At 53.6% G+C, this 24,977-nt stretch overlaps 1 protein-coding gene across 5 annotated transcripts in view; it reads left to right on the top strand.

Moving 5' to 3' along the window:
* The window catches only part of rnf220a (ring finger protein 220a), a 103,458-nt gene that overhangs the window by 5,343 nt on the left and 73,138 nt on the right, over positions 1-24,977 (top strand). For all 5 annotated transcript variants that reach the window (XM_048989604.1, XM_048989603.1, XM_048989602.1 and 2 more), the window contains exon 2: positions 2,643-3,458. In XM_048989604.1, the coding sequence (XP_048845561.1) occupies positions 2,810-3,458 (649 nt within the window). In that variant the 5' untranslated portion in view covers positions 2,643-2,809. The remainder of the gene's footprint in view (positions 1-2,642; positions 3,459-24,977) is intronic.

Genomic DNA, 24,977 nt, shown 5'->3' with positions numbered 1-24,977 from the left:
TTAGCATAAAGGAGCAGCTTGAGTAACGAACCCCCCTCTCCATTTACATAGGCAAACAGAGTGAAAGCTGCTCGCTCCTAACTTTCTTCCCGCACATGAATATTAAACGGAAGCGCTGTGACTCGCGCTGTCCGGGCTGCAGCGCTCCTGAACCGGTCTATGCGCTCCGGGCCAGCAGGTCGCCGCTAAAGATGCAATGGTTTGCCAAACGGTTCAGTCTGGGAGCTCGGAGGAGAACGGGAGATATCTCGCTTCCCCCCCGTTTCGCAGAGTGATGATCCTGTATGAGGCCGAGAGGTGGTGGTGGTGGTGGTGGGGGGGGCTTCTGTAGTGTCTGCTGCCTTTGAGCTCCAGAAGCCAGACACCTTACAAATAATCTGTGCTTAGCCTGGAATTAGGCCGGCTCAGGTGCGCCGCTGTGCAGCGCCTGGAATGCGGAACCGGAGCAGGTTAGCAAACTCTGATAATGATTTAGTCTGCAATGAATCAATTTGCTCGCCCGCTTTGCCTGTTTCTGTATCGTTCGATATCGTTCCCATTGGCTGCTGAAGCTGACAGTCTCAGCGTGGCGCTGTGAGGGGAGGTGGAGATGGTGCCACTGTGCCGCTTCTGCGTCTTCCCCCACCTCTTTCTGGCCGTGATATGCCGGTACTGGCGTCATGTCATTGGCTGCTGCGTGGTCAGCGATTCGGGGTCTTTGCTGGGTGATGACCGCACCCCTGTCCCCATCCTGTAAGTAGCCACGCCCTTTACACAAGTGTCAGCGATTCGGGGTCTTTGCTGGGTGATGACCACACCCCCGTCCCCATCCTGTAAGTAGCCACGCCCTTTACACAAGTGTCAAGGATTCGGGGTCTTTGGTGGGCGATGACCGTACCCCGTCCCCATCCTGTAAGTAGCCACGCCCTTTACACAAGTGTCAGCGATTCGGGGTCTTTGCTGGGTGATGACCACACCCCCGTCCCCATCCTGTAAGTAGCCACGCCCTTTACACAAGTGTCAAGGATTCGGGGTCTTTGCTGGGGGTTGACCACACCCCCGTCCCCGTCCTGTAAGTGGCCACGCCCTTTACACAAGTGTCAGGGATTCGGGGTCTTTGCTGGGGGTTGACCACACCCCCGTCCCCGTCCTGTAAGTGGCCACGCCCTTTACACAAGTGTCAGGGATTCGGGGTCTTTGCTGGGGGTTGACCACACCCCCGTCCCCGTCCTGTAAGTGGCCACGCCCTTTACACAAGTGTCAGGGATTCGGGGTCTTTGCTGGGGGTTGACCACACCCCCGTCCCCGTCCTGTAAGTGGCCACGCCCATTACAAGAGCATCAGCTATCTGGGGTCTTTGTCACACTGCCGTGTGGGGCTAGGAGGTGTTTAAACCACATCGATGCCTGTCAGGAATCAGTAAGAACCTGACAAGCGGCAAAAAGCCTTGTGACAGTCACACACTGGCGTGTGATACCCGGGTCACGTGACAGGCTGTCAGGCAGCTCTGACAGAGTCCATTTGTTCTCCAGCTGACACTGGCCCTTCAGAACAGGAATATTTGGCTTACATCATGCAGGGGGCACATAACGCCTCAGGAATTACAGATGTCACAGCAGTCATACTCAGAAAAAATGTACGCTGTGAAAATACATGTGCACATTTCTGTAACATCTCAGATGGGGATGCATTAAACTGTCTCGTTGCATGTAAAACTGCCAGGACAGTGTGGGGCCTGCGGGCCTGTGGGCGAGGGGTCTGCTCTGGGGCGCCTCCTGGAGAGTGGGTTCCCAATAAGCACGTCCTGCCGGCTCCCGCTTCCCCGCGAGGGGAGATCCGGTAGCCTTTTATTGGATTGTCAGTTTCATGTGGACTCAGTGTCCCAATGGCGACTGTAATACCACTGAAATATCTGGGCACTTATTACTGTGTTTGCTGTCTGTCAGCAGCTGCCCAGCTCGTATCTGACTGGCTATCTGCTCATCACATGGTCACGATGAGCATGACCATGCCTTTTATTATTCGCGGTGATTTTCCAGCTTCTAGTTCTGGGGCCGCGGCGAAGGCCGGGGGGCCGTCTAGTGATGCACTGATTCTGCCGGGTCACGCTGCACTGTGACAGTTTGTTTTGGACAGATGGGGCAGCATGTGTTCACATTTCCTGCTGGATTTATTCCAAGGTTATATTCCCAGGTATTAGGATGCTGGGCCAGGATTTCAGGTAATTAGGGAATTTTCTTTTATTCTGAGCACGTGACTTGAAGGCCTGACAGGAAGGCACACCCTTACCATGGCTCTCAGATGATCCTCACTGATCGGACTGGTCCACAGTCCTGGAGTTCCAGCTGTGTGCGAGGTCCGCCTGATCTGGCAGGGTTTGGACGCAGGCCTTTCACAAACCCGCCTCCCTCCAGCTGTTTCAGGCCCTGAGTGGTCAAAGGTGAAACGTGGCTTATTTACTCATCCAGTCTGGTTTGCCGTGCAGATGTTGGTTGGCAAAGCCATCATGCTGTATTCAGGGACGGGATACATAAACACTCACATGAATTGTCTCAGACTCTTTTCTGATGTGGGATGGTGCCGTTCATCTGTGGGCTCGGCCTCGGCTGAGGGACGCCGGTGGCTTTGCACTCCTTACTTAATTGCGCCCCTTGTCCCTGCAGAGCACACCCTCCTGAGGATGAGCCAGCTGTGAGCTGTGAACCTCTCCAAGCTGTGTGGACCATTCCCAGGATCGGCAAGGCCGCCTCGCCGGAGCTGCCTCGCTGCCTCACTGGAGCTGCCCTGCTCCCGTCTTCTCTCTGTTGCAGGAGGCTTCCCTCAGCAGCTCATGGACCTGCACCGCGCCGCCTTTAAGATGGAGAGCTCCTCCTACCTGCCCAATCCACTGGCATCGCCTGCCCTCATGGTGCTGGCCTCCACGGCTGAGGCCAGCCGCGACGCCTCCATCCCTTGCCAGCAGCCGCGCCCCTTTGGTGTGCCTGTATCCGTGGAGAAGGAGGTGCACCTCCCCTTCACCAATGGCTCCTACACATTCGCCTCCATGTACCACCGGCAGGGTGCCGTGCCGGGTGGATTTCCCAGCCGGGACTTTCCACCCTCCCTGCTCCACCTGCACCACCAGTTTGCCCCTCCCAACCTGGACTGCACCCCTATCAGCATGCTGAACCACAGTGGTGTGGGTGCCTTCCGGCCCTTTGCGTCGCCCCCAGAGGAGCGTGATGGTGCCGCCGCCGGCTACCAGTCAGCTTTCACGCCCGCCAAGCGCCTGAAGGGCTGCCTGGAGGCAGAGGCCTCCCCCCACCTGCGTTATTCGGATGCTGAGGGGAAGGAGTATGACTACGCGGGTACACAGATTCCATCCAGCTCGCCGGGAGCCCTGAAAGCTGTGGAGGACGCTGGAAAGAAGATCTTCGCAGTGTCGGGTCTGCTGTCTGACCGCGAGGCCTCGTCTAGCCCAGAGGACCGCATCGAGCGCTGTAAGTAGCCCATATCCCGGCCGCCCACAGTGAACACTGTAAGTTATCCATATCCCGGCCGCCCACAGCGAACGCTGTAAGTAGCCCGTATCTCGGCCGCCCACAGCGAGCGCTGTAAGTAGCCCGTATCCCGGCCACCCACAGTGAGCGCTGTAAGTAGCCCGTATCCCGGCCGCCCACAGCGAACGCTGTAAGTAGCCCGTATCCCGGCCACCCACAGTGAGCGCTGTAAGTAGCCTGTATCCCGGCCGCCCACAGCGAACGCTGTAAGTAGCCCGTATCCCGGCCGCCCACAGCTAACGCTGTAAGTAGCCCGTATCCCGGCCGCCCACAGCGAACGCTGTAAGTAGCCCATATCCCGGCCGCCCACAGCGAACGCTGTAAGTAGCCCGTATCCCGGCCGCCCACAGCGAGCGCTGCAAGTAGCCCTTATCCCGGCCGCCCACAGCGAACGCTGTAAGTAGCCCGTATCCCGGCCGCCTACAGCGAGCGCTGTAAATAGCCCATATCCCGGCCGCCCACAGCGAACGCTATAAGTAGCCCGTATCCCGGCCGCCCACAGCAAACGCTGTAAGTAGCTCGTATCCCGGCCGCCCACAGCGAGCACTGCAAGTAGCCCTTATCCCGGCCGCCCACAGCGAACGCTGTAAGTAGCCCGTATCCCGACCGCCCACAGCGAACGCTGTAAGTAGCCCGTATCCCGACCGCCCACAGCGAACGCTGTAAGTAGCCCGTATCCCGGCCGCCACACAGCGAACGCTGTAAGTAGCCCGTATCCCGGCCGCCCACAGCGAGCGCTGTAAGTGGCCCGTATCCCGGCTGCCCACAGTGAACGCTGTAAGTAGCCCATATCACGCATAGGCCGCGTGTCAGGTGTTTCCAATGGCCTGCAGTGATCACTCATGCCACCTAATTGTATACAGAGAATGAGAGCCTCAGGAGGACACAAATGCTCAGCCTGTAATACTCATAGCACGCTTATGCCAAGACTGTGTCCTCTGTGGTCGTGCCATGCTGCTGTGCTGGAGGTCACATGACCTTATCCTTTGTGCTGATTGGGAACTGGTGTGTGGGAAGACTGGAGGGGTGTCACATGACAGTGGGGTGACAGGAGCAGTCAAACGTTTTTAGCTGCCATACCTGACTTACGACACTGCCCCCCCCAAGATACTTGTGCCTTGCCTGTGGCCCTTACACTGCTCACCCCCCCCCCCCGCTGTTCCCTCCCTACACTCCTCTGCCCCCACTGCTCCACCCCTCGCCACCACTCTGCCCCCACTGCTCCGCCCCTTGCCACCACTCTGCCCCCACTGCTCCGCCCCTTGCCACCACTCTGCCCCCACTGCCCCCCCCCTTGCCACCACTCTGCCCCCACTGCTCCGCCTCTCAGCACCGCTCTGCCTCCACTGCTCCGCCCCTTGCCACCACTCTGCCCCCACTGCTCCGCCCCTTGCCACCACTCTGCCCCCACTGCTCCGCCTCTCAGCACCTCTCTGCCCCCACTGCTCCGCCCCTTGCCACCACTCTGCCCCCACTGCACCGCCTCTCAGCACCGCTCTGCCTCCACTGCTCCGCCCCTTGCCACCACTCTGCCCCCACTGCTCCGCCTCTCAGCACCGCTCTGCCTCCACTGCTCCGCCCCTTGCCACCACTCTGCCCCTACTGCTCCGCCCCTTGCCACCACTCTGCCCCCACTGCAGACCATCAGAGCTGCAGGTGGAGTCTCTTTGCTAATGGAATGTTAGGACAGGTCATCCCGAAAGTCACACATGGCAGTATCATGGTCATCTGCAGCCCATGTCCTGTCCCCACGGCTCCCCGGCAGACCTGGGGGGGATTGAGGTGTGGGCCCGGTGGGTTTCTGGCCTCGTGCACACTCTCACTGGATCTGGGGGAGCAGGATTTTAAGGCTGGAGCTGCTTTCTCCCTTTCAGAGCTGGATCTAATTAGATTAAAGCCCAGCCCACAGAGCCTTTAATGCAATTGAATTTCACCACTTCTGTGTAAGAGACTTAACGGGTTCCTCTCCACTGGCTCCGGCTGAGTAACAGCGTCTCTCCCGTCCTGCCTGGGCCACACCAGGCATGCCTGGCCTCCAGCCCCCTAAGCCGCCTCCCCAAGGCCCGTCGTCATGACGAAATATTACTCTGTGTGTGTGTGTGTGTGTGTGTGTGTGTGTGTGTGTTAATACGGAGACTAAGAGCATCTAGTCTGTGGGGGCAAGTAAGGGGCGGCAGGGAGAGATAAAAGCAATAATGAAAGCAGGGATGAGTGTGTCGCTGCTTTTGAGTTGAAATGCAGAGACCCACTGCCTTCCTGAGCAGCCGGAATAAAACAGAAAACCCTCAAGACAACAGATTGCGTCCACGCGCGCTTCCTTCCTCCATAAATCCCCGCTGATTTACGCCACCCCCCCCTAACCCCCACGGCCCTGTGAGGCCCGGCTGCTGGCATGCTGGCCGGGGGGGGGGGGGGGGGGAGTTTGGTGCTGCCCTTTGGTGAGACTTGGAGCTGTCGTCGTAATGACCTTTCAGGGACAAGGGGGCCTGCGGGTTGCTTGCTCTCCGGACAAGACAAGGGGCTCTACAGCCAGTTCTCTGATGTCACTTCTGGCTGTTTACCGGGGGAACAGCAGGGTCTGTGTGCAGCTCTACGAGATTATGCTCCCTCTGCCTGTCTCTCTGTATGTCTGTCTGTCTTTCAAGGTGTGTATCCGTCCATTTATTTGCACCCCTAATTATCTGCTGGCTTTGTGCAGGACGTCAGTGTGAGTAACTCTGTATGCCGTGTTTTCAGTGGCGTCTCACAGATGTGTCAAAGCCAGGCCGGCTCACTGCGCTGTTCCTTGTGTCTGCTGCTGCAAGGCGCAGTGCGATCTGACAGCTGTTTAAACATGCCGTCTTTTTCAAAGAGCAGATGTCTTCAGCTGAGGCCACACCGTGCTTGTTTTTCTTTGGGGAGATACTGGAAACTTCGGGGAGCAGTTATGGAGAAGAGAAACAATCGCAACGCTGGGCGGTGAACCCTGATCCTTAAGGTCTGCAGACAGACTGTGGGGGAGGGGGAGGAGGAGAGGAGGAAGAAAGAGAGGGGGAAAGAGGGAGGGGAAGAGAAGAAGAGGCCAAGTCAGAGAGACAGACAGAGTAACAGAGAGACAGAGAGAGAGATGGCGAGTGAGACAGGCAGAGAGAAGGAAAGAGAGACAGACAGAGTGACAAAGAAACAGAGAGAGAGACAGGCAGAGAGATGGCGAGTGAGACCGGCAGAGAGTTGGAGAGGGAGACAGGCAGAGAGAAGGAAAGAGAGATGGAGAGAGAGACAGAGAGATGGAGACAGGCAAAGAGATGGACAGTGATGACATTTTTTTTAATTACACTGTTAACACTTCCAAACAGAATGAAAGTTATTTTGAAATGTACTGAGGGAATGAGGAATGTCTGAAAACGTCTGTACATGTCTAGAGCTTTGGGGCCAGTGCTGACCATAGCCTTGTCCAATCAAGTGCAGCAGAGCCGGTCACAGTGCTCCGGCTTGCATCTACAGAAAGTGGACGATCCCTCACAGTGAAACAGGTCGAGTGAGATTTTTCACTACAACATTATCAATGGCCAAATGCTGCTGTAACATTTATCCTGCACTGGGAGGCAAGGAGTTAAACAGAGAACGCCTCCAAGGAGACAGACACCGTCATCCTCAGCCCCCCCCAAGCCCCCGTTACGGTCTGGTGGCGAGGTTAAGTTAAGTGAGAGTGTTCTAATGATTACGCAGCCTCTGTGGAGCAAGGCTGTGCACCCCCAGATGTTAAAAGGCTTGCCCCCCGCCCCCCCAGCCGCTTGTCCCAGCATGGCTGCCTCTGCCTGCCTCCCTGCCTCTCAGTCGCCCTCGTGGGCCTCGGAGACTGATCCTCTATTCAAGCAGATTTTACTTTCTCTCTGTGGCCTTTGCCTACAGCTACAGATGCCACCCTTTTCTGGAAGCTTCCTGTTTTTCACTTGGACTGTTTCGAGTTTGTTTCCTGATGCTCGTCCTCTATCTTCAGCACAGTTGGTGTGGCAGCAGGTGGCTATGAAATGGTTAAGGGCTAGCAGGCCGCCCCATTGTGACCGATTAACGCTTCCTGTCTGCTCTTTGTTGCCTGGGCCCCTTGCCCTGGATACCGATTGGTGGGCGACTCTGACGACTGAAATGCACCACGGGATCCACTGTTAGGCAAATGAGTGGCGAGTCACATGAGCACCACGGCTTGCGGAGTGACGGGGACGCAGACGTGTCTGCGAGGGGAGAGGGCCACCCGGAGACGTAGGGATACCCGCAATGCCAACCTGTCTGGGGCGCTGTTAGAACACCAGTAAACAAAGACGTGTTCAGGCAAACTACTGGTCCTGAGCACAGAGCCTCACAGCAGCCCCTCACTCCATCCAACTGCGGCGCCCGGGGCACCTTCCCCCTCCTGAGCCGCGGGTCACAGTTACCCCAGTGGCCTGACAGACAGGCGGACAGACAGACAGACAGACACTTTCAGTAGTGATTGGGGCCCTGAAGAGCGTAATTACAGTTTAATCACTAGCCTTATGGCTTCCGGACAGCCGGTCTGCACATGCTCAGTGAGGCTGCGTGTCTCTGCGTGGTCGGGGTGGGGGGAGGGGGACTCTGACACACGTTTTAAAGTGTTGCTACTTCCCCTGCCTGCGTGTCACTGGCTGCCCAAATCCTCGCAGTCCAATTAATAATTTAGCAGCTTGTATCATCTGTTTACCTTAGTAATCTATCTGTCAGCTCGTCCATCGATCCAGGCCTGCTTCCTAATCAGCCACCCTCACCCCCCCCCCCCCCCGCCCCCGGCTCATATTTAAATTCAATATCTGTCACTCCCTCTCTGCACATTAAGGCACGTTTGTTCCATTCTGCAGTCCCTGGACCTTGCCGGAACCCTGGGGGGGGGGGGGGGGGGTTATGTTGTTGGCTACTCCATAAGATCCCTCTATCTATCTATCTATCTATCTATCTATCTATCTATCTATCTATCTATCTATCTATCTATCTATCTATCTATCTATCTATCTATCTATCTATCTATCTATGTTGCATATAAAGGCATTAGTTCTGTTGCAGTAGATTTCATACCTTTTGAGGGGAACCCGGGTTCTGGGGGCTGGGATATCTTACTGCGGGCCTGGAGGGTTCCGTATGTGTCCGACACAGCGTGGCTGTGCTGCTATTATCATCTTAACTATTATAAGCTACCTTATTGTCTAAGGGTGCTGCTAATGGCCCTCATGGGATTAATACTGAACTTTGAGATAGCATGCAGTCAAACACTGTGTGTGTGTGTGTGTGTGTGTGTGTGTGTGCGAGAGCAGGTATACCCTTGATGAATACCCTTATGGGGACAAGTATCCTGAGAAAACTCAATTTAATAAAAATCTGTGACTGCAATGAAAAACTAAAAATGCAAAAACTCTTTCTTTCTTTTTCTGTTTTGCTTGGGTACTAATGGTCAGGGCGGGATGGGGGTTAAGGTTGTCATAGTTAGCGTTAGCATTTTTCCCATTGAAATGAATGAGCGGTCCCCATAAGGATATGCCTACGTGACGTGTGTGTGTGTTTGTGTGTGTGTGTGTGCTTGGGTGGGTGGGTGGTTGTCTGTTGCTGCTGCAGATGTTCAGCGATCTGTTGGCTCTGCTGGTGAAATGGGTTGGGGCTGCGATCAGTAAACACTCAGCGAGTTAATGGCATCAATCAATGACCTCTTAAAGCAGCAATTTGATAATTAGAGTGATGAGGGTGCAGCACGGCGAGCATGACTGGGCCCCATCCGCCACACACCCTGACCGCCTCACACTTTGCCTTGGCTTGTACCCCTACTGCCTCAAGCCATGCCCTACATCGTACCCTGCCCTGCCTTGTACCCCACACCCCACCTGCCCTGTACCCCACCCTGCCTCGCACCCCACTCCTCTCTCGCTTCTTACCCCACCTTGCACTCTGCCCTGCCTGCCTCGTACCCCAACTGCCTCTCATCTTGCCCCACCTCACACCCTGCTCAACCTCGTACCGCACACCCCACCCTCCTCTTATCCCACCCCACCTTGTACCCCGACTGCCTACATCTTACCCCACCTCACACTCTGCCCTGCTTTGTACCCCACACCCCACTCTACAATGCTGCTCCACCTCACACCATACCTCAGCACTCAACCCTCCTCGCACCCTGCCCTGCCTTACACCCCGCACTGCCTCGCACCCTGCCCTGCCTTACACCCCGCACTGCCTTGCACCCTGCCCTGCCATACACCCCGCACTGCCTTGCACCCTGCCCTGCCATACACCCTGCACTGCCTTGCACCCTGCCCTGCCTTACACCCTGCACTGCCTCGCACCCTGCCCTGCCTTACACCCCACACTGCCTCGCACCTTGCCCTGCCTTGCACCCCGCACTGCCTCGCACCCTGCCCTGCCTTACACCCCGCACTGCCTTGCACCCCGCCCTGCCTCGCACCCTGCCCTGCCTTACACCCCACACTGCCTCGTGCCCTGCCTTGCACCCTGCCCTGCCTTACACCCCGCACTGCCTCACACCCTGCCCTGCCTTGCACCCTGCCCTGCCTTACACCCCGCACTGCCTCGCACCCTGCCCTGCCTTACACCCCACACTGCCTCACACCCTGCCCTGCCTCACACCCTGCCCTGCCTTGCACCCTGCCCTGCCTTACACCCCACACTGCCTCACACCCTGCCCTGCCTTGCACCCTGCCCTGCCTTACACCCTGCATTGCCTCGTACCCTGCCCTGCCTTACACCCGACACTGCCTCGCACCCTGCCTGTGAGCCTCGTCACCCCTCGTCATGGGATCCTTATGAAACATTGCCAGTCTGTAACTGTCTGCTCAGAAACGACCCCTCAGAAGAGCTCACAGAGACTGCAGCTGATGGTTGGTGGCCCGCGTGTGGGGGGCGGGGTTCACTTCCATGTGAGTTGTCTAATATCGCATCCTGGTGGCAAAATGCATGGAATTCACCTCAGCCGGGGGGAGGGGCACTTGAAGAGGAAATCTGTCACTTCTCCCCAAGCTGGCGCCCTTGTGACCTCCATTCAGAGAGACATTGATTTCAGGCGCCCTTTTTAAAGTGTGTGGGGGGGGCAGCTTTACTTAAACACATATCCCAGTGTCCTGTGGGGCGAATCAAACACAGTAACAATCTGAGAAATGCACTGTGATGTCAGCAGAAAGCCGTGCGTGCCCGTTCCTTCCCTCAGGCACCTCTTGTTTTTATGTGCTGCTTCTGCTTCTGGTTCTGGTTCTGCTTCTCGGCCGTAGTGTACTGGGTCCATGGGTCGCCCAGTTCTGGTGTGGAGTTAAGCAGACACCCTGAAGAAGTGTACAGTCTGCCTTTCATAGCCGTCGTGGTGGGGCTTTCTCTCTCCCTCTATCTCCCCCTCTCTCTGTTTTTCTCTCTCCCCCTCTCTCTTTCCCTCTCTCTCACTCTTTCTCCCTTTGTCCTGCTTTCTTCATCCCTCTCACTTTCCCCCTCTCCCTCTCTCTTTCTCTCTCTCTCCCTCGCTCTCCCCCTTATTCAGCCTGTCCATCAGGACCTTTATAAATAATTCATTGCCCTTTCCCTAGTGCCTTGTCACCTTGCCCTCTCATTTGCCACCTAGGCTTCTTCCTGCCCCCCACCCCCCTACCACCATCCTTGGTGTGATGGACCCCTACAAGAGTTTCTGCCCCCCCAGGACCACACAGTGGCAGCCTCTCACGAACCCCCCACCCCACCTGGGCTTCCCCTGTCTGCCACATTTGGCCTGTAAATCTTCTGAAGTCATTAAGCCCTTTTTACGTTGAGTCGGCTCTCCTTGCGAGGCGCTCTCCCCTTCTCTGGGTGGAAGTGTGCGGCAGGCAGGCCTCATTCCGTGCCTCCTGCCTGTCTTCACGGCCATCCGTCTCCGTGTTTTGTCCTCTGGCTTCTTCAGCATAGTAAAGTTTATTTGATGCTGCATAGAGAATGTAATCCATTAAACAAATGAGGGTAAACTGATTGTTATTGGTCTCGGGAGGGCCCGCCTGCCTCTCGACACAGACGTGTTTCGCAGCGAACCCAGACTTACGGGCTCTTCCCTCCGCCCTCTCCGCTGAGCCAGCAGGGCCTTATGGGTAATCCACTTCAGAGCCACAGAGAGCTTCCTGCAGTGGAGCTCAGATGCTCACAGAGCGACACTTCAGGCTGTCGTCAAGCGGGAGGTTTCTTAATATTCAGTCGATTTTATTCAGTTGTGTCACTTCGCAGTGACTCAGTAAGGAGTGAATTGTGGGTCAGTGATGAATATTATTAGAGAACAAGGTCACAACAAACAGGTCGACTCGTCCTGAACACACAGCGCTGTCCCCAGCCCCCTTGGCCCTTGGCGCTCCCTCTGCTGGTACCCGTGCCCCACCCTCCCTCTGCGCGATTGATAGATTTTAGAGATGCCCCCCCCATCTCTGCCTGGCTTGTGGCACCAGCTGAAATCAGCAGCAGTCTTGGAGAAATAAGAAGAAGATCAATCAGGGAGGAGCATGATGAATTAAAAGCTTCAGCAGAGGGGAGGGTCCAGGAGTGCCTCATGCAGCCTGGGCACGTCCACTCATATAGGACACCCCCGCCCTGCCCTCCCTCTGCTGGTACCCGTGCTCCACCCTCCCTCTGCTGGTATCCGTGCTCCACCCTCCCTCTGCTGATACCCGTGCTCCACCCTCCCTCTGTTGGTACCCCCGCCCTGCCCTCCCTCTGCTGGTACCCGTGCTCCACCCTCCCTCTGCTGATACCCGTGCTACACCCTCCCTCTGCTGGTACCCGTGCCCCACCCTCCCTCTGCTGATACCTGTGCTCCACCCTCCCTCTGTTGGTACCCGTGCTCCACCCTCCCTCTGTTGGTACCCGTGCTCCACCCTCCCTCTGTTGGTACCCCCGCCCTGCCCTCCCTCTGCTGGTACCCGTGCTCCACCCTCCCTCTGCTGATACCCGTGCTTCACCCTCCCTCTGCTGGTACCTGTGCCCCACCCTCCCTCTGCTGATACCCGTGCTCCACCCTCCCTCTGTTGGTACCCGTGCTACACCCTCCCTCTGCTGGTACCCGTGCCCCACCCTCCCTCTGCTGATACCTGTGCTCCACCCTCCCTCTGCTGATACCCGTGCTCCACCCTCCCTCTGCTGATATCCGTGCTCCACCCTCCCTCTGTTGGTACCCGTGCCCCACCCTCCCTCTGCTGATACCCGCGCCCTGGCTTCCCTCCGTGGTCAGCCGCTCCCCGCCTTTTGCGGGACACCCATGCCCCCCCTTCTCACCCAGCCCTCCTCTCCCCCCTTCTATGGGACACCCACACCCCAGCTGGGCACATCATCTGTCTGGGATTTTCGTCCTTTGGTAACAAAAATGCAGATGGTGGGCAGTGCACCTGCACATCAGGGCAGCATGCTGACCCCTTAAACTGCCCCCCCCCCCATTTTACAGTTTGCACAGCTGGACCATCTCGCTGACATAACCCCTCCAGCTTAACATCCTATGCTAATGATTGCTGCTTACAAGTGGAGCAGTTTGGGCATCTAGCCAATCCCTTAACCACTGCGCCATCTGCTGCCACATGCAAAGCACAGCAGGCTGTCTGCAGGCTGGAGTGCAGCTTTCCCCGACACTGCTTGGCTGCCCTCCCCCCAGCCTCCCTCTCGACACAGTGGGCTCCACTGGCTGGCTGACATTAATTCAAGGCCCTCCTCGTTCACCGGCTCCTGTGATAAATTAATCGTAACGATGACGGCCTCGTTATGGGCCGGCCGCCTTGTTTGCTTGTAATCTGTGCGACAGTTTTAGGACCTGTATTATTTAAGGCATCCGGTAATTACGTGGGTGTTAGCATATGTAGGAGGAGAGATATGATTCATTCACCAAGTGGGAACCGGGAAGGAAAAGAAAGCGATGGAGAGAGAGAGGGAGGGAGAGAGAGAGGGAGGGAGGGAGGGAGAGACAGATAGCGAGAAAGCGGCAGCAGATAAAATAGGAGCAGCGGGTAGCTACAAAATCGCGCCCTTATTAGAGCTCATTAAGGCGGTGGTGAGATAAGGCGCCGTCGCCGTGAAGAAGATCTACGGCCCGCGTTCGGCCGCAGCCCCCGCTGCTACTGTGAGAACTTGTTAGGTGCTTTTTGTAACTCTGAGAAAAATAATGTCTCCTTCTCCATGGTGACCCCCCCAGCACCAGGAGCGGTGCGCCTGAACGATAGCAGATAGTGACGAGCCCCCCTACACTAATTAGGGGACCTTTTAACAAGAACAAAAGGAGAGCGGCAGAGTGGGAAAGTGACAACCCTTGTTAATCTCTGTCCATTGTTTGAGCAGCAGGGCGGCGCTGTTGAACAGTCACATGGGAGACTGCAGTAAATCTCCCGGTGGGGGCTGATTCCACCGCCCCCCCCCCCCCCAGCTAGGCCTGGAGGTGCTCATTTTACTCTGCATGTGAGAATCACACATCATGCCATCGTTCCCCTCGGGTTCAGGGGTCCACGGGTCCCTCAGACCCCCCTGGGTGACACTGGATTCTGGCCTGATGCAGCAGGTTCACAGGCTTGTTTGCAGAGGGAAACCTCCCACCAGCGGGGGCAGATTAGCTGGGCAGGACACAGTCTGGCATCTTTGTACTCAGATAAATGACTTAGTGTCCACATGATTCACTGGGGTGGCCTCCTGACAATCGGTAATTTGCTGAAATTAAAACTTAATCAAGCATGCGGTGCTCCTGGTAGGGAGCAGCTTCATGTAGATGGTAGGACAAGAATGGGGAGGGAAACAGCAGCAAAAGGAACAGCTCAGTATGGATGGCAGGACGGGGACTGGGACAGCAGCAAAGGGAACAGCTCAGTGCGGATGGCAGGACAGGGACTGGGGATAGCAGCAAAGGGAACAGCTCAGTGCGGAAGGCAGGACAGGGACTGGAGATAGCGGTAAAGGGGACAGCTCAGTGTCTAAGGCAGGACGGGGACTGGGGACAGCAGCAAAGGGAACAGCTCAATGCAGAAGGCAGGACGGGGACTGGGACAGCAGTAAAGGGAACAGCTCAATGCAGATGGCAGAACAGGGACGGGGACTGGGGACAGCAGTAAAGGGAACAGCTCAGTATAGATGGCAGGATTGGGACTGGGGACAGCAGCAAAGGGAACAGCTCAATGCAGAAGGCAGGACGGGGACTGGGACAGCAGTAAAGGGAACAGCTCAATGCAGATGACAGAACAGGGACGGGGACTGGGGACAGCAGCAAAGGGAACAGCTCAGTATGGATGGCAGAACAGGGATGGGGATTGGAGACAGCAGCAAAGGGAACAGCTCAGTATAGATGGCAGGATGGGGACTGGGGACAGCAGCAAAGGGAACAGCTCAGTATAGATGGCAGGATGGGGACTGGAGACAGCAGCAAAGGGAACAGCTCAGTATAGATGGCAGGATGGGGACTGGGGACAGCAGCAAAGGAAACAGCTCAGTATGGATGACAGAACAGGGATGGGGACTGGGGACAGCAGCAAAGGGAACAGCTTAGTATGGATGGCAGGATGGGGACAGGGACAGCAGCAAAGGGAACAGCTCAGTATGGATGGCAGAACCGGGACGGGGACTGGGGACAGCAGCAAAGGGAACAGCTCAGTGCGGAAGGCAGGACGGGGACTGGGGACAGCAGCAAAGGGAACAGCTCAGTGCGGATGGCAGGACGAGGATGGGAAGGGTCTTTGTGTGTTACACTGTGTGAATGCAACCAAAAAACTAAAAATGCCAAAAGTCTTGTATTTAGTTTGGTTACTTATGGGTAAGGTTAGGGCTGGGTAGGGGTTAAGGTCGTCATGTTGGTATTAGGGTTATGCCCTTAGAAATGAATGGAGAGTCCCCACAAAGATAGAGGTACCTAATCTGACTGTGTGTATGTGTGTTATAGTTTGTTCGTATATCTGTGTATATATTTGTTCATAGGCAATGAATACATGCTCAGGTTACAGGGTGAATAGTTCTGGCGTTAAATAATTTTAACTTTAATTAAAATTTGATAATGAGGACAAACAAGGTGGAGGACGTGGCTGAGCATGCCGCTTGCACACCGCAGCCTCTCCAGCTCTGCACTGTGGTGGAGAGCCGTCCTGGTCACTTCGCTATCTGCACTTTGTGGACACAGCTGTAAGCCGGCCTCGTCCTGGTCGGCCCACTCTCCCGGCCCTCGGCATCCCTGCTCTCCCAGCCCCTGGCCCCCCGGCTCGGTGCAGCCGTGCCTGTCCGGCAATTCCTGTGAAAGCCGGGTCCTCTCTCATGCTAATGAGAACGGCTGACGCGAAGCACTCCTTTGTGGGGGCCGCAGACTCACATTTTATTAAGTACTCCTTAGAGAGGGAGTGAAAAGTCACCAGACTGCATATTAACGAAGGTGCGGGGGGGGGGGGGGGGGCGGGGGACCGTGAGAGAGGGGAACATGTCCAGCCCTTCTCAGGATGCCGTGTTCATACTGTGTTCGGACGTCACACCAAAGCCACGTATTCCGTCGAAAGGGACTCCTTGCCTTCAGGGACTGTGGGTTGCTGGCATGAGTGGTTCTGTAGACTCTGAGCGAAAATGACAGTTGTGAGATGAGCTAACCATGGTGGGGACCTGCAAGTTGGGCCACATTCTGCTCAATTCAATTCAATTTCTTTTTATATAGCACCTTCCACAACAGAGTCCTCCCAAGACGCTTTACATGGATGTGTTCTGATGCATTACATCATTAGAGAGAGTAATACAAAAGGTCTTACTACAGCTGGATCTCTCTGCCATGATTCAGCTATGAATTTGCTATAACTCTGCCGTGACTTGGCTGTGACTTGGCCGTGATTCAGCCATAACTCCACCAGAACTCGGTTATGACTCCTCGGTGACTCGGCTGTAACTCTGCTGTGACTCAGCTAAATCTCCACCTTGCCTAGGCTGTAACTCTGCTGTGACTCAGCTATAGCTCCACCTTGCCTAGGCTGCAAATCTGCTGTGACTCAGCTATAGCTCCACCTTGCCTAGGCTGTAACTCTGCTGTGACTCAGCTATAGCTCCACCTTGACTAGGCAGTAACTCTGCCGTGACTTGACCATAAATCCTTAGTGACTCGGCTCTGACTCTGCAGTGACTCCTCAGTGACACCCAGTGATGCTCTCACGCTCCACGTCTGCAGGACTAGCAGAGTGATGCAGGGCTCAGGCGCATGTGAAAAGTGGTACATGTAGAACATTGATGTGGAAACAGAGGGAGATTTATGATAGGAAGAGCATGGGCTCTGGGTGGGCTCTCGCCACCCGCCCAACGGTCTCCATTCTGCTACCGCGCTTCCTGAGCTGTGAGATGCAGTTGTGTAACCCCTGTTCGTTTAACGGTATCCTCCTGATCCAACTCAAAGAAGTGAGTCTCCATCATGTGGTGCGTTGTGGCGTCTCGGCCTGGGCCAGTCTGGACCGGCCACTTCATTTTCCCGGTGCCGAGGTGCGGCAGGGAAGTGGGCTGTCAGCAGCCTTTACACTTAAATAACATTTTTTCTTTTTTGCCCGTTCTGGGAAAAAGCCATTGCGGAACGACATAAAGGTTAGGAAATTTACTTTGACTCGGGGATCGTTAAGAAGGCTACCATCACTCAGGTCTGCCGTCAGTGGGCCAATTACCCCCCCTGGATGGATTTCAGGACTTTGTCTTAATCGGAACAGTCTTAGGCGGAAGATGACTGTGGCATGAAGTCACCAGGGAAGCTGACAGGGAAGCAGCCTGTGGACGCTCCTCGCTGGTGGGGGTGGGGGGCACTGACATATGTGTGTTAGTGTGTGTTTGTGTGTGTGGGAGGGAGAGCAGGGGAGGGGGGGGGCATCAGGGGACCTTGGGAAAGAATGTCGGGGGCGGGCTGCTCAGCTGAAGGGGCGGGCAGCTCAACAGTGCCACCCAGTCTGCCGTGAAATCACAGATGCCAAATCGACAAGGGCCCTCCCCCAGCCACCAAAGCTGTCCTCGCCATTCCCAGAAGGCGCGGCCTAGGCACTCTCTGAAGGGCGTGGCTTAGGCACTCTCTGAAGGGCGTGGCTTAGGCTCTCCCACAAGGTGTGGCCTAGGCACTCTCTGAAGGGCGTGGCTTAGGCTCTCCCACAAGGTGTGGCCTAGGCACTCTCTGAAGGGCGTGGCTTAGGCTCTCCCACAAGGTGTGGCCTAGGCACTCTCTGAAGGGCGTGGCTTAGGCTCTCCCACAAGGTGTGGCCTAGGCACTCTCTGAAGGGCGTGGCTTAGGCTCTCCCACAAGGTGTGGCCTAGGCACTCTCTGAAGGGCGTGGCTTAGGCTCTCCCACAAGGTGTGGCCTAGGCACTCTCTGAAGGGCATGGCTTAGGCTCTCCCACAAGGTGTGGCCTAGGCACTCTCTGAAGGGCGTGGCTTAGGCTCTCCCAGAAGGCGCGGCCTAGGCACTCTCTGAAGGGTGTGGCTTAGGCTCTCCCAGAAGGCGCGGCCTAGGCACTCTCTGAAGGGCGTGGCTTAGGCTCTCCCACAAGGCGCGGCCTAGGCACTCTCTGAAGGGCGTGGCTTAGGCTCTCCCACAAGGTGCGGCCTAGGCACTCTCTGAAGGGCGTGGCTTAGGCTCTCCCACAAGGTGTGGCCTAGGCACTCTCTGAAGGGCGTGGCTTAGGCACTCTCTGAAGGGCGTGGCTTAGGCTCTCCCACAAGGTGTGGCCTAGGCACTCTCTGAAGGGCGTGGCTTAGGCTCTCCCACAAGGTGTGGCCTAGGCACTCTCTGAAGGGCGTGGCTTAGGCTCTCCCACAAGGTGTGGCCTAGGCACTCTCTGAAGGGCGTGGCTTAGGCTCTCCCACAAGGTGTGGCCTAGGCACTCTCTGAAGGGCGTGGCTTAGGCTCTCCCACAAGGTGTGGCCTAGGCACTCTCTGAAGGGCGTGGCTTAGGCTCTCCCACAAGGTGTGGCCTAGGCACTCTCTGAAGGGCATGGCTTAGGCTCTCCCACAAGGTGTGGCCTAGGCACTCTCTGAAGGGCGTGGCTTAGGCTCTCCCAGAAGGCGCGGCCTAGGCACTCTCTGAAGGGTGTGGCTTAGGCTCTCCCAGAAGGCGCGGCCTAGGCACTCTCTGAAGGGCGTGGCTTAGGCTCTCCCACAAGGCGCGGCCTAGGCACTCTCTGAAGGGCGTGGCTTAGGCTCTCCCACAAGGTGCGGCCTAGGCACTCTCTGAAGGGCGTGGCTTAGGCTCTCCCACAAGGTGTGGCCTAGGCACTCCCAGAAGATGTAGAAGACATTGTCTAGGCACTCCCCGAAGGGTGTGGTCTAAGCACTCCTGAAGGATACAGGCAGTAGTGTGAGGGCAATGGCAGCCATGTTGCTCTGTGGGGTGCCCTCTTTGGCAGGGAGAGCAGTCCAGCAGTGTGACATCCCTTGATGGGGTAGACTCCGTTAGCCCACCTTTCTGCCAGCAGTGGAGTGATTGAGAGAGTGTTTGACTGTGTGTGTGAGTGTGTGAGAGAGAGAGACAGAGAGAGAGAGAGATGTGGCGGGGGGGTCCAGTCAGTTTGTATTACAGCAGGGTGGGTCTGAGCCCAGGGAGGTCAAGTGACTTGGCCCCCGCTTGGGTGACACCCCGCCTCTGGCCGGGACACCCCCCCCCCCCCACTCCTCCTTATACTTCCCTTTTCATGCATTCTGCACATTGTTCCTGTAAAGAATTTAGTGTTCGGCAAACGGATTGGCTGCATAATGCCCCTGGGCATTCTGCTTAGCGTGCCTTGCCCGCGGCCGCTTCCCGCAGCCTCTGCACGGCTGCAGCGCCGGTGTGTACAAGCCGCTATCACGCCCTTTCAAATACCGCTGCTCTTTTCTTTCTTTGTGAAAATTCAGGGTAAAATGCAGGCTTGTGCAGGGACATATTTCAAATTTGCACATAGAAACAACTGCCATGTACCACGATGTAGCAAAATCCACCCATCCATCAATCTTCCATTCACTTAGCCTCTCTAGCAATTGGTCGCTAGACACAAGTGAAATTTAGACATTTTAATGAAGTTTAACTTTGCCTGCAACAAACATTTCACTGTTAACCTTAATTGGGAGGTCGCGGTAATTCTATAAACACGATTTAATCGTGCGTAACACACGTGTGGAATGTAATACAGGATTAAAATTTTAAAAATCGCATAATTGCTGGCGCCGAGGGAAAACGCAGACATGGGATTTACGGTCCTTCAGGTGGTCCGCGTTTTCGGTGAAACTATTATAACCTGATAGCCTTTTGCTATTAATCTTTATGAAATTGCGAAGAAACTTTTTTAAAAGACCAATATCAGATCAACTTTGTAAACTTGAGGAGCTGGTGAAACATAAGTATGCATGTTAATTATAGCGAAGTATATCGGAAGCAAAGATAAATCGTTTGGAAAGTAGAGGCATAAAACATGCAGTGTCATAATAAACGTCCATGGTGTGGCACAGAAACGGAGCAGGGCCGGTGCTGCGCGCGGGTATCCGGCAAGCCGCGCACGCGCCAGCTCCGCGCCACACAATAAAACATTCGCTCCTTAATTAAAAGCCATTGGCTTCTCTTTTAGTCGTTGACCTTGGTGATATTTTTTGGAATTACACCATAAGGCGGAGTTTTTAATGGCTAAAAATCGAACATATGCCTTGATTTAATTAAATTAAACTAATATAAATGTTCCGGCATCCGTCCAAATTTTAAGAACGGTAATACCAATGTAAGTTGATAGAAATATGCTAAACTGCGCATTATTTAACGTTATGTTTTTAAATTGATGCATGGCTCTCTCGTTATGCCAATATTATTCCTTAATGAATTCATTAAGTTCCGTAAAGGACGGATAATAAACTAACCGAATCAGATATGATCGGTATAAATGAATTTTAAAAGATGGCAGTCAGATTGGCACTTTCTTGCAGACTAATAATTAAGTTAATACGGTTTGCATCCGTTATTGCATTTCATGCTTTCGCTTTGAGATTTTATTCTGTCTGTTCGTAATACACGAATGATGCTCGCTGAGGGGGCTGATAAGGGCAATATCAGTATTATAATGACAATGTGGTATTTTATTTATTCCGACGACCGCTGGAGGCCGGTAATCCCGGCGCTGCAAACGGCCGCCACTTCAAGATTTATTAGCCTATAATAATAATAATTATTATTATTATTTTGTTATTATTATTATTATTATTATGTTGCGGCAGTAAAGATTAGCGCGGCACCCCCTCGTTTGTTACGAATACGGACCTCCTCAAAGCGCCACATAAAGGTACCTCATTAACACTCAATTAAATTACACTGGATGCAAATTAACGCTGTTAACGACGAAGCATGTTAAATAGAATATGGCGAATTGTGAAACAAGACTACTAATGCATATTTATCTCATGCTAATTGGTTTGTGAGAATAAAGGAAGAAGTTTAATTAATTGACAAGGATGGTATGTAAATGAAAGCTGCACTCGATGTGAAGTGGGAACAGGCGAGGGCCGCAAAGTCACGGATAAACGGCGCAGCAGACAGTAGGAGGCTTCAAAGTACGAGTCAGAAACTTGCCATTTTCACCGTCGGTTTTATTAAGAAATCAGGGCGCCGAGTTGCTGTGTGTGCTAAAGCGTGGTAGGTGATGATGCACGTTAGCTATGGATGCATCATATATCACCGTATATCACCGAGTGATTCGTACGCCACCCGAAACACACGGAACTTCTTCCAGTGCCACGTCTTCCGGGCATAACAGCAGTTTAAACAAATACTTGATTTCTGCCTGAAATGTATTCAAATGATCGTGTCCCCTGCAGTGTAAATGGATGTCACTTGGAAAATAATGCATTTTTAATGGCTCGCTCCAGTGCTGAAGTGGGCGTGTTCCTGGTACAAGAAGAATTTCTCTAGGCGATCAATATGAAGGGAATTTGCTACCCCGGACACGGTGACCCTGAGTAAATGGCAACCGCGAGTCCGCGGCCGCCCTAACATTGTTTCAGATCAACAGAATCGAGACGGTTTCGCTGTAATGTCGCTTCCTGAGTAAGGACAAATTTTACCTGGAAAGTCGAAATTAAATATGGGCTTAAAAAAATCTATTAAGTGACTTTTTCTTTGCATATTTTTTATAAGATTGTTGTTGGTCTGTCCTTCACTCGTTTTATATTATTCCCAAAAGCAACACAATTAGCGTAACCGACAATGAATAAAAATGGTTTAAATAGACACCCTCTGCAATCATATAACAAAATTAACAGAGCTAATGTATATTTTTAACGTATACATTTTAATATTATAAATTTAATGCATTAAAATGCTTATATATTTGAATGCTTTTCAAAATATATTAATCCAAGCAAAAGGATATAGAGATGTTGCGTTTATGTGCGCATCTTAGTATGTTATCCAGTAATTAATTTTTATGGTGTGTATTTTTTTTTGTTTTTAATAATTGTTACTATTATTTTCGGGCGGGTTACATTCGTGTTGGGGCTTTAATGACGCACTAATAGCTAAAAGTTCGTTTTAATTTTCTCGGCGGCTAATTCCATTTCTTTTTAAAACGTTTTGTTACTCAAATTTCTATGTCATGCCAGTTTAGCCCGTGTAATTTGTCTTATGTGCGGCCGATTGAGAGTGTAGGATCTTTTCACGTTTATTTGTTTATGGCCTTTATAAATTACTGTTAGGTTTATACCCATTCAGCGCGACTACCGTTTTGTGAAAAATGTAGGAGCTACAAACCCCTCATCTATTTAAAGCACAGATGGCGTTTTCAATGAGCAGGGGCTGCGACTCGCGGGGGTGAGCGCGCTACTTCTCCCTCTTTGTGTCTGCACTTTCTTTGTGATGAACTTTCTTTTGACTCCTCTGCCGGGGGCCGAGTCCGCTCCCCTCGGCTGTTTTCCGCCTGCCGCCTCTGAGAGATGGAGTCCGATGAAGACCTCAGACGCCGATGTGTTTAGCAGGTAAAGGATGGATGCTGCCTCCACCGAATCAAATAAAGGAATAAATCCGGCCCGGGAATACACGTTTGTTAAAGCGTGCCTTTAATTAAAGACGTTTATCCGACGGACACCAACGATAATTATAATTATTTAAAAATTACCTATCTATATCAACAGTATGTTGCAATATTATTATTATTTATTATTAGTAGTATTTTTATGATTGATAATAATAAATAGCAATTTGTTATTATTATTATTAATATTATTATTATTATTATATATTATTATTATTTGCTTTAACGGTAGTTTTACGCTGCCTGGCCCAGCTGTGGATTTGATGCACGTAGTCATAATTTGTCTTAATTTACAAGCTGTAAAATTAGGATCTGTTGCTAAAAAATCACGATGTAGCGCACAAACGGTGCTGGGTTACTTAACATGGGGCGTTTTCAAAACGAATGGATAAAAGAAACATCAATCAAAATAAGGCGTTTTGGCCGTATTGACGAGTTAAGATTACATTTAAGTTATTAGGATGCGGAGCAGGAACTGCACATATGCGCAGGCGCCAGATGGGAGGCCAGCATTGTGCTCCGCTAAACAAAAGTTTAGTTTATCTGCTTGTACGCCTTGTAATGACGCTTCTCTTCAATGACCTTTAGTGAACTGTATCCTGGAGAGAAATTATACGCAGAGATCTTTTAAACTAAAGCAGGAAACGCGGATCGCAACGACAGGCTACCGTTTAACTGCTGTCTGCCTGCAGCACGAAGGTGCAAATTATAAAATGTCACGTATTTCCTTCCGAAAAAATAAAATGCAATACGTTTATTGTAAATATATCATCACAAACATAACTTATTAGATTTTTTTCTTTTAAATTCCCGAATGAATTCGGGAACATGAAATCGTGCAACAAGCCGTATTTTGGATTTCTTTTCTTTTTTTTTTTTTTTTTTTACAAAAAAAAGTCTAATTTTTGCCGTGCGTTAAGAAAATATTTTTTTGAGTTCTGGGAAATTGTGGCAAATTGTATGACTTAGTACTAACAATTTAAGAGACTTTTTATGGTTGGTGGTTTATTACAGCTACCCATTTAAAACACTTCTTTTGTTTCTACTACCCTGTGTGGTCTAATTTGTGTCTGGCGGTTGGTGTGGGTTACACTGCGCCCAGGACGGTAACTGCATCATTAAACGTGAGGCCGGCAGCTTGCCTACGCCGCCCCGTGTTCTGTCGCTGGGTGCCTGAGTGTCGGGGGCCAGGCTGCTGTTGGGGCCCCATGCGGTCGTTGGCCCTTTACCAGCTTTTTCAGCTTGTCCGCCATTGCTGGCCAGTGTAGCCGTGTTAATGTCTTGTAGCGTAAAAATCGCTGCCGCTATGGCTATTAGGTGCGGTGCTGAGGGCCGGCGCTCTGTCAGGGCGCAGGGCTGCTTGTCGGGCCACGGCACTGCTGGCTGGCGGCTGCCATCAAACGCCGCCGTAATTGCTTGGCTGTGAAGGGCTGGCCTCCTCTCTTTGCTGGGCTCTCCCTGTTTTGTGTGCATGATTTGTCCCTTAAGCCGGCGTGACCGTGTGGAGAGGCTGCAGAATGTGAGAGCAAATTGGAGGCAGAGCGTGAACAATGCAACATGAGGAGTGCGGGGGATTCCACAGGAGGGGGACGGGGGCTCTGCCGCACCCTGCCCGCCGCCATCCCCTACCTACTGCACCCCGCCCCGCCGCCGCCTCCTACCTACTGCACTCTGCCCGCCCCCTGCCCACTGCACCCTGTCCCGCTTCTGCTCCTTACCCACTGCACCCTGCCCCTGCACTCTGCCTGCTGTAGCTCCCTACCCACTGCACCCTGCCCACCGTTGTTCCCTACCCACTGCACTCTGCCTGCCGCTGATGCTCCCTACCCACTGCACCCTACCCACTGCACTCTGCCTGCTGCCCACTGCACCCTACCCCACCGCCGCTCCCTACCCACTGCACTCTGCCCATTGCACTCTGCCTGCTGCTGATGCTCCCTACCCACTGCATCTACCCACTGCACTCTGCCCACTGCACTCTGCCCCGCCGCTGCTCCCTACCCACTGCACTCTGCCCACTGCACCCTGCCCACTGCATCCTGCCTGCCGCTGCTTCCTATCCACTGCACCCTGCCCACTGCACCCTGCCTACTGTCGCTCCCTAGCCATTGTAACTCTGCCTGCCGCTGCCGCTCCCTACTCACTGCAGCACCCTGCCTGTGAAAGGGGAGATCCTAAAAGTCGTGTCCAAACGTTGTCTGGTTGTCTGGGAGGCAGAGGATGCACGGCTTCCCCAAAAACAGCACGCAGACGTGACCAGGAGCGGGGCTGCACTGCTTGTATCACTTACAGAAAGGCAGCGGCTTAGGAGGGACAAGGCTCGGCTTCTTTTTGATGTTTAGGGGGCTAATTTGATTTTTCACCTCCCATTGTTTCAGTGTTTTGCCCCCTAATCCACTTTAAAGTGGATGCAGCTTTCATCTTGGCAGGGGGGGCTAGCAGCAATCGCTGCTGTTCCCCCCTCCCCA

Source organism: Brienomyrus brachyistius, chromosome 21 (genome assembly GCF_023856365.1).
Source record: "Brienomyrus brachyistius isolate T26 chromosome 21, BBRACH_0.4, whole genome shotgun sequence".
Taxonomy (NCBI): Eukaryota; Metazoa; Chordata; class Actinopteri; order Osteoglossiformes; family Mormyridae; genus Brienomyrus; species Brienomyrus brachyistius.
The sequence above is the reverse complement of the archived record's forward strand: the minus strand, read 5'-3'. Positions and strand labels throughout refer to the sequence as shown.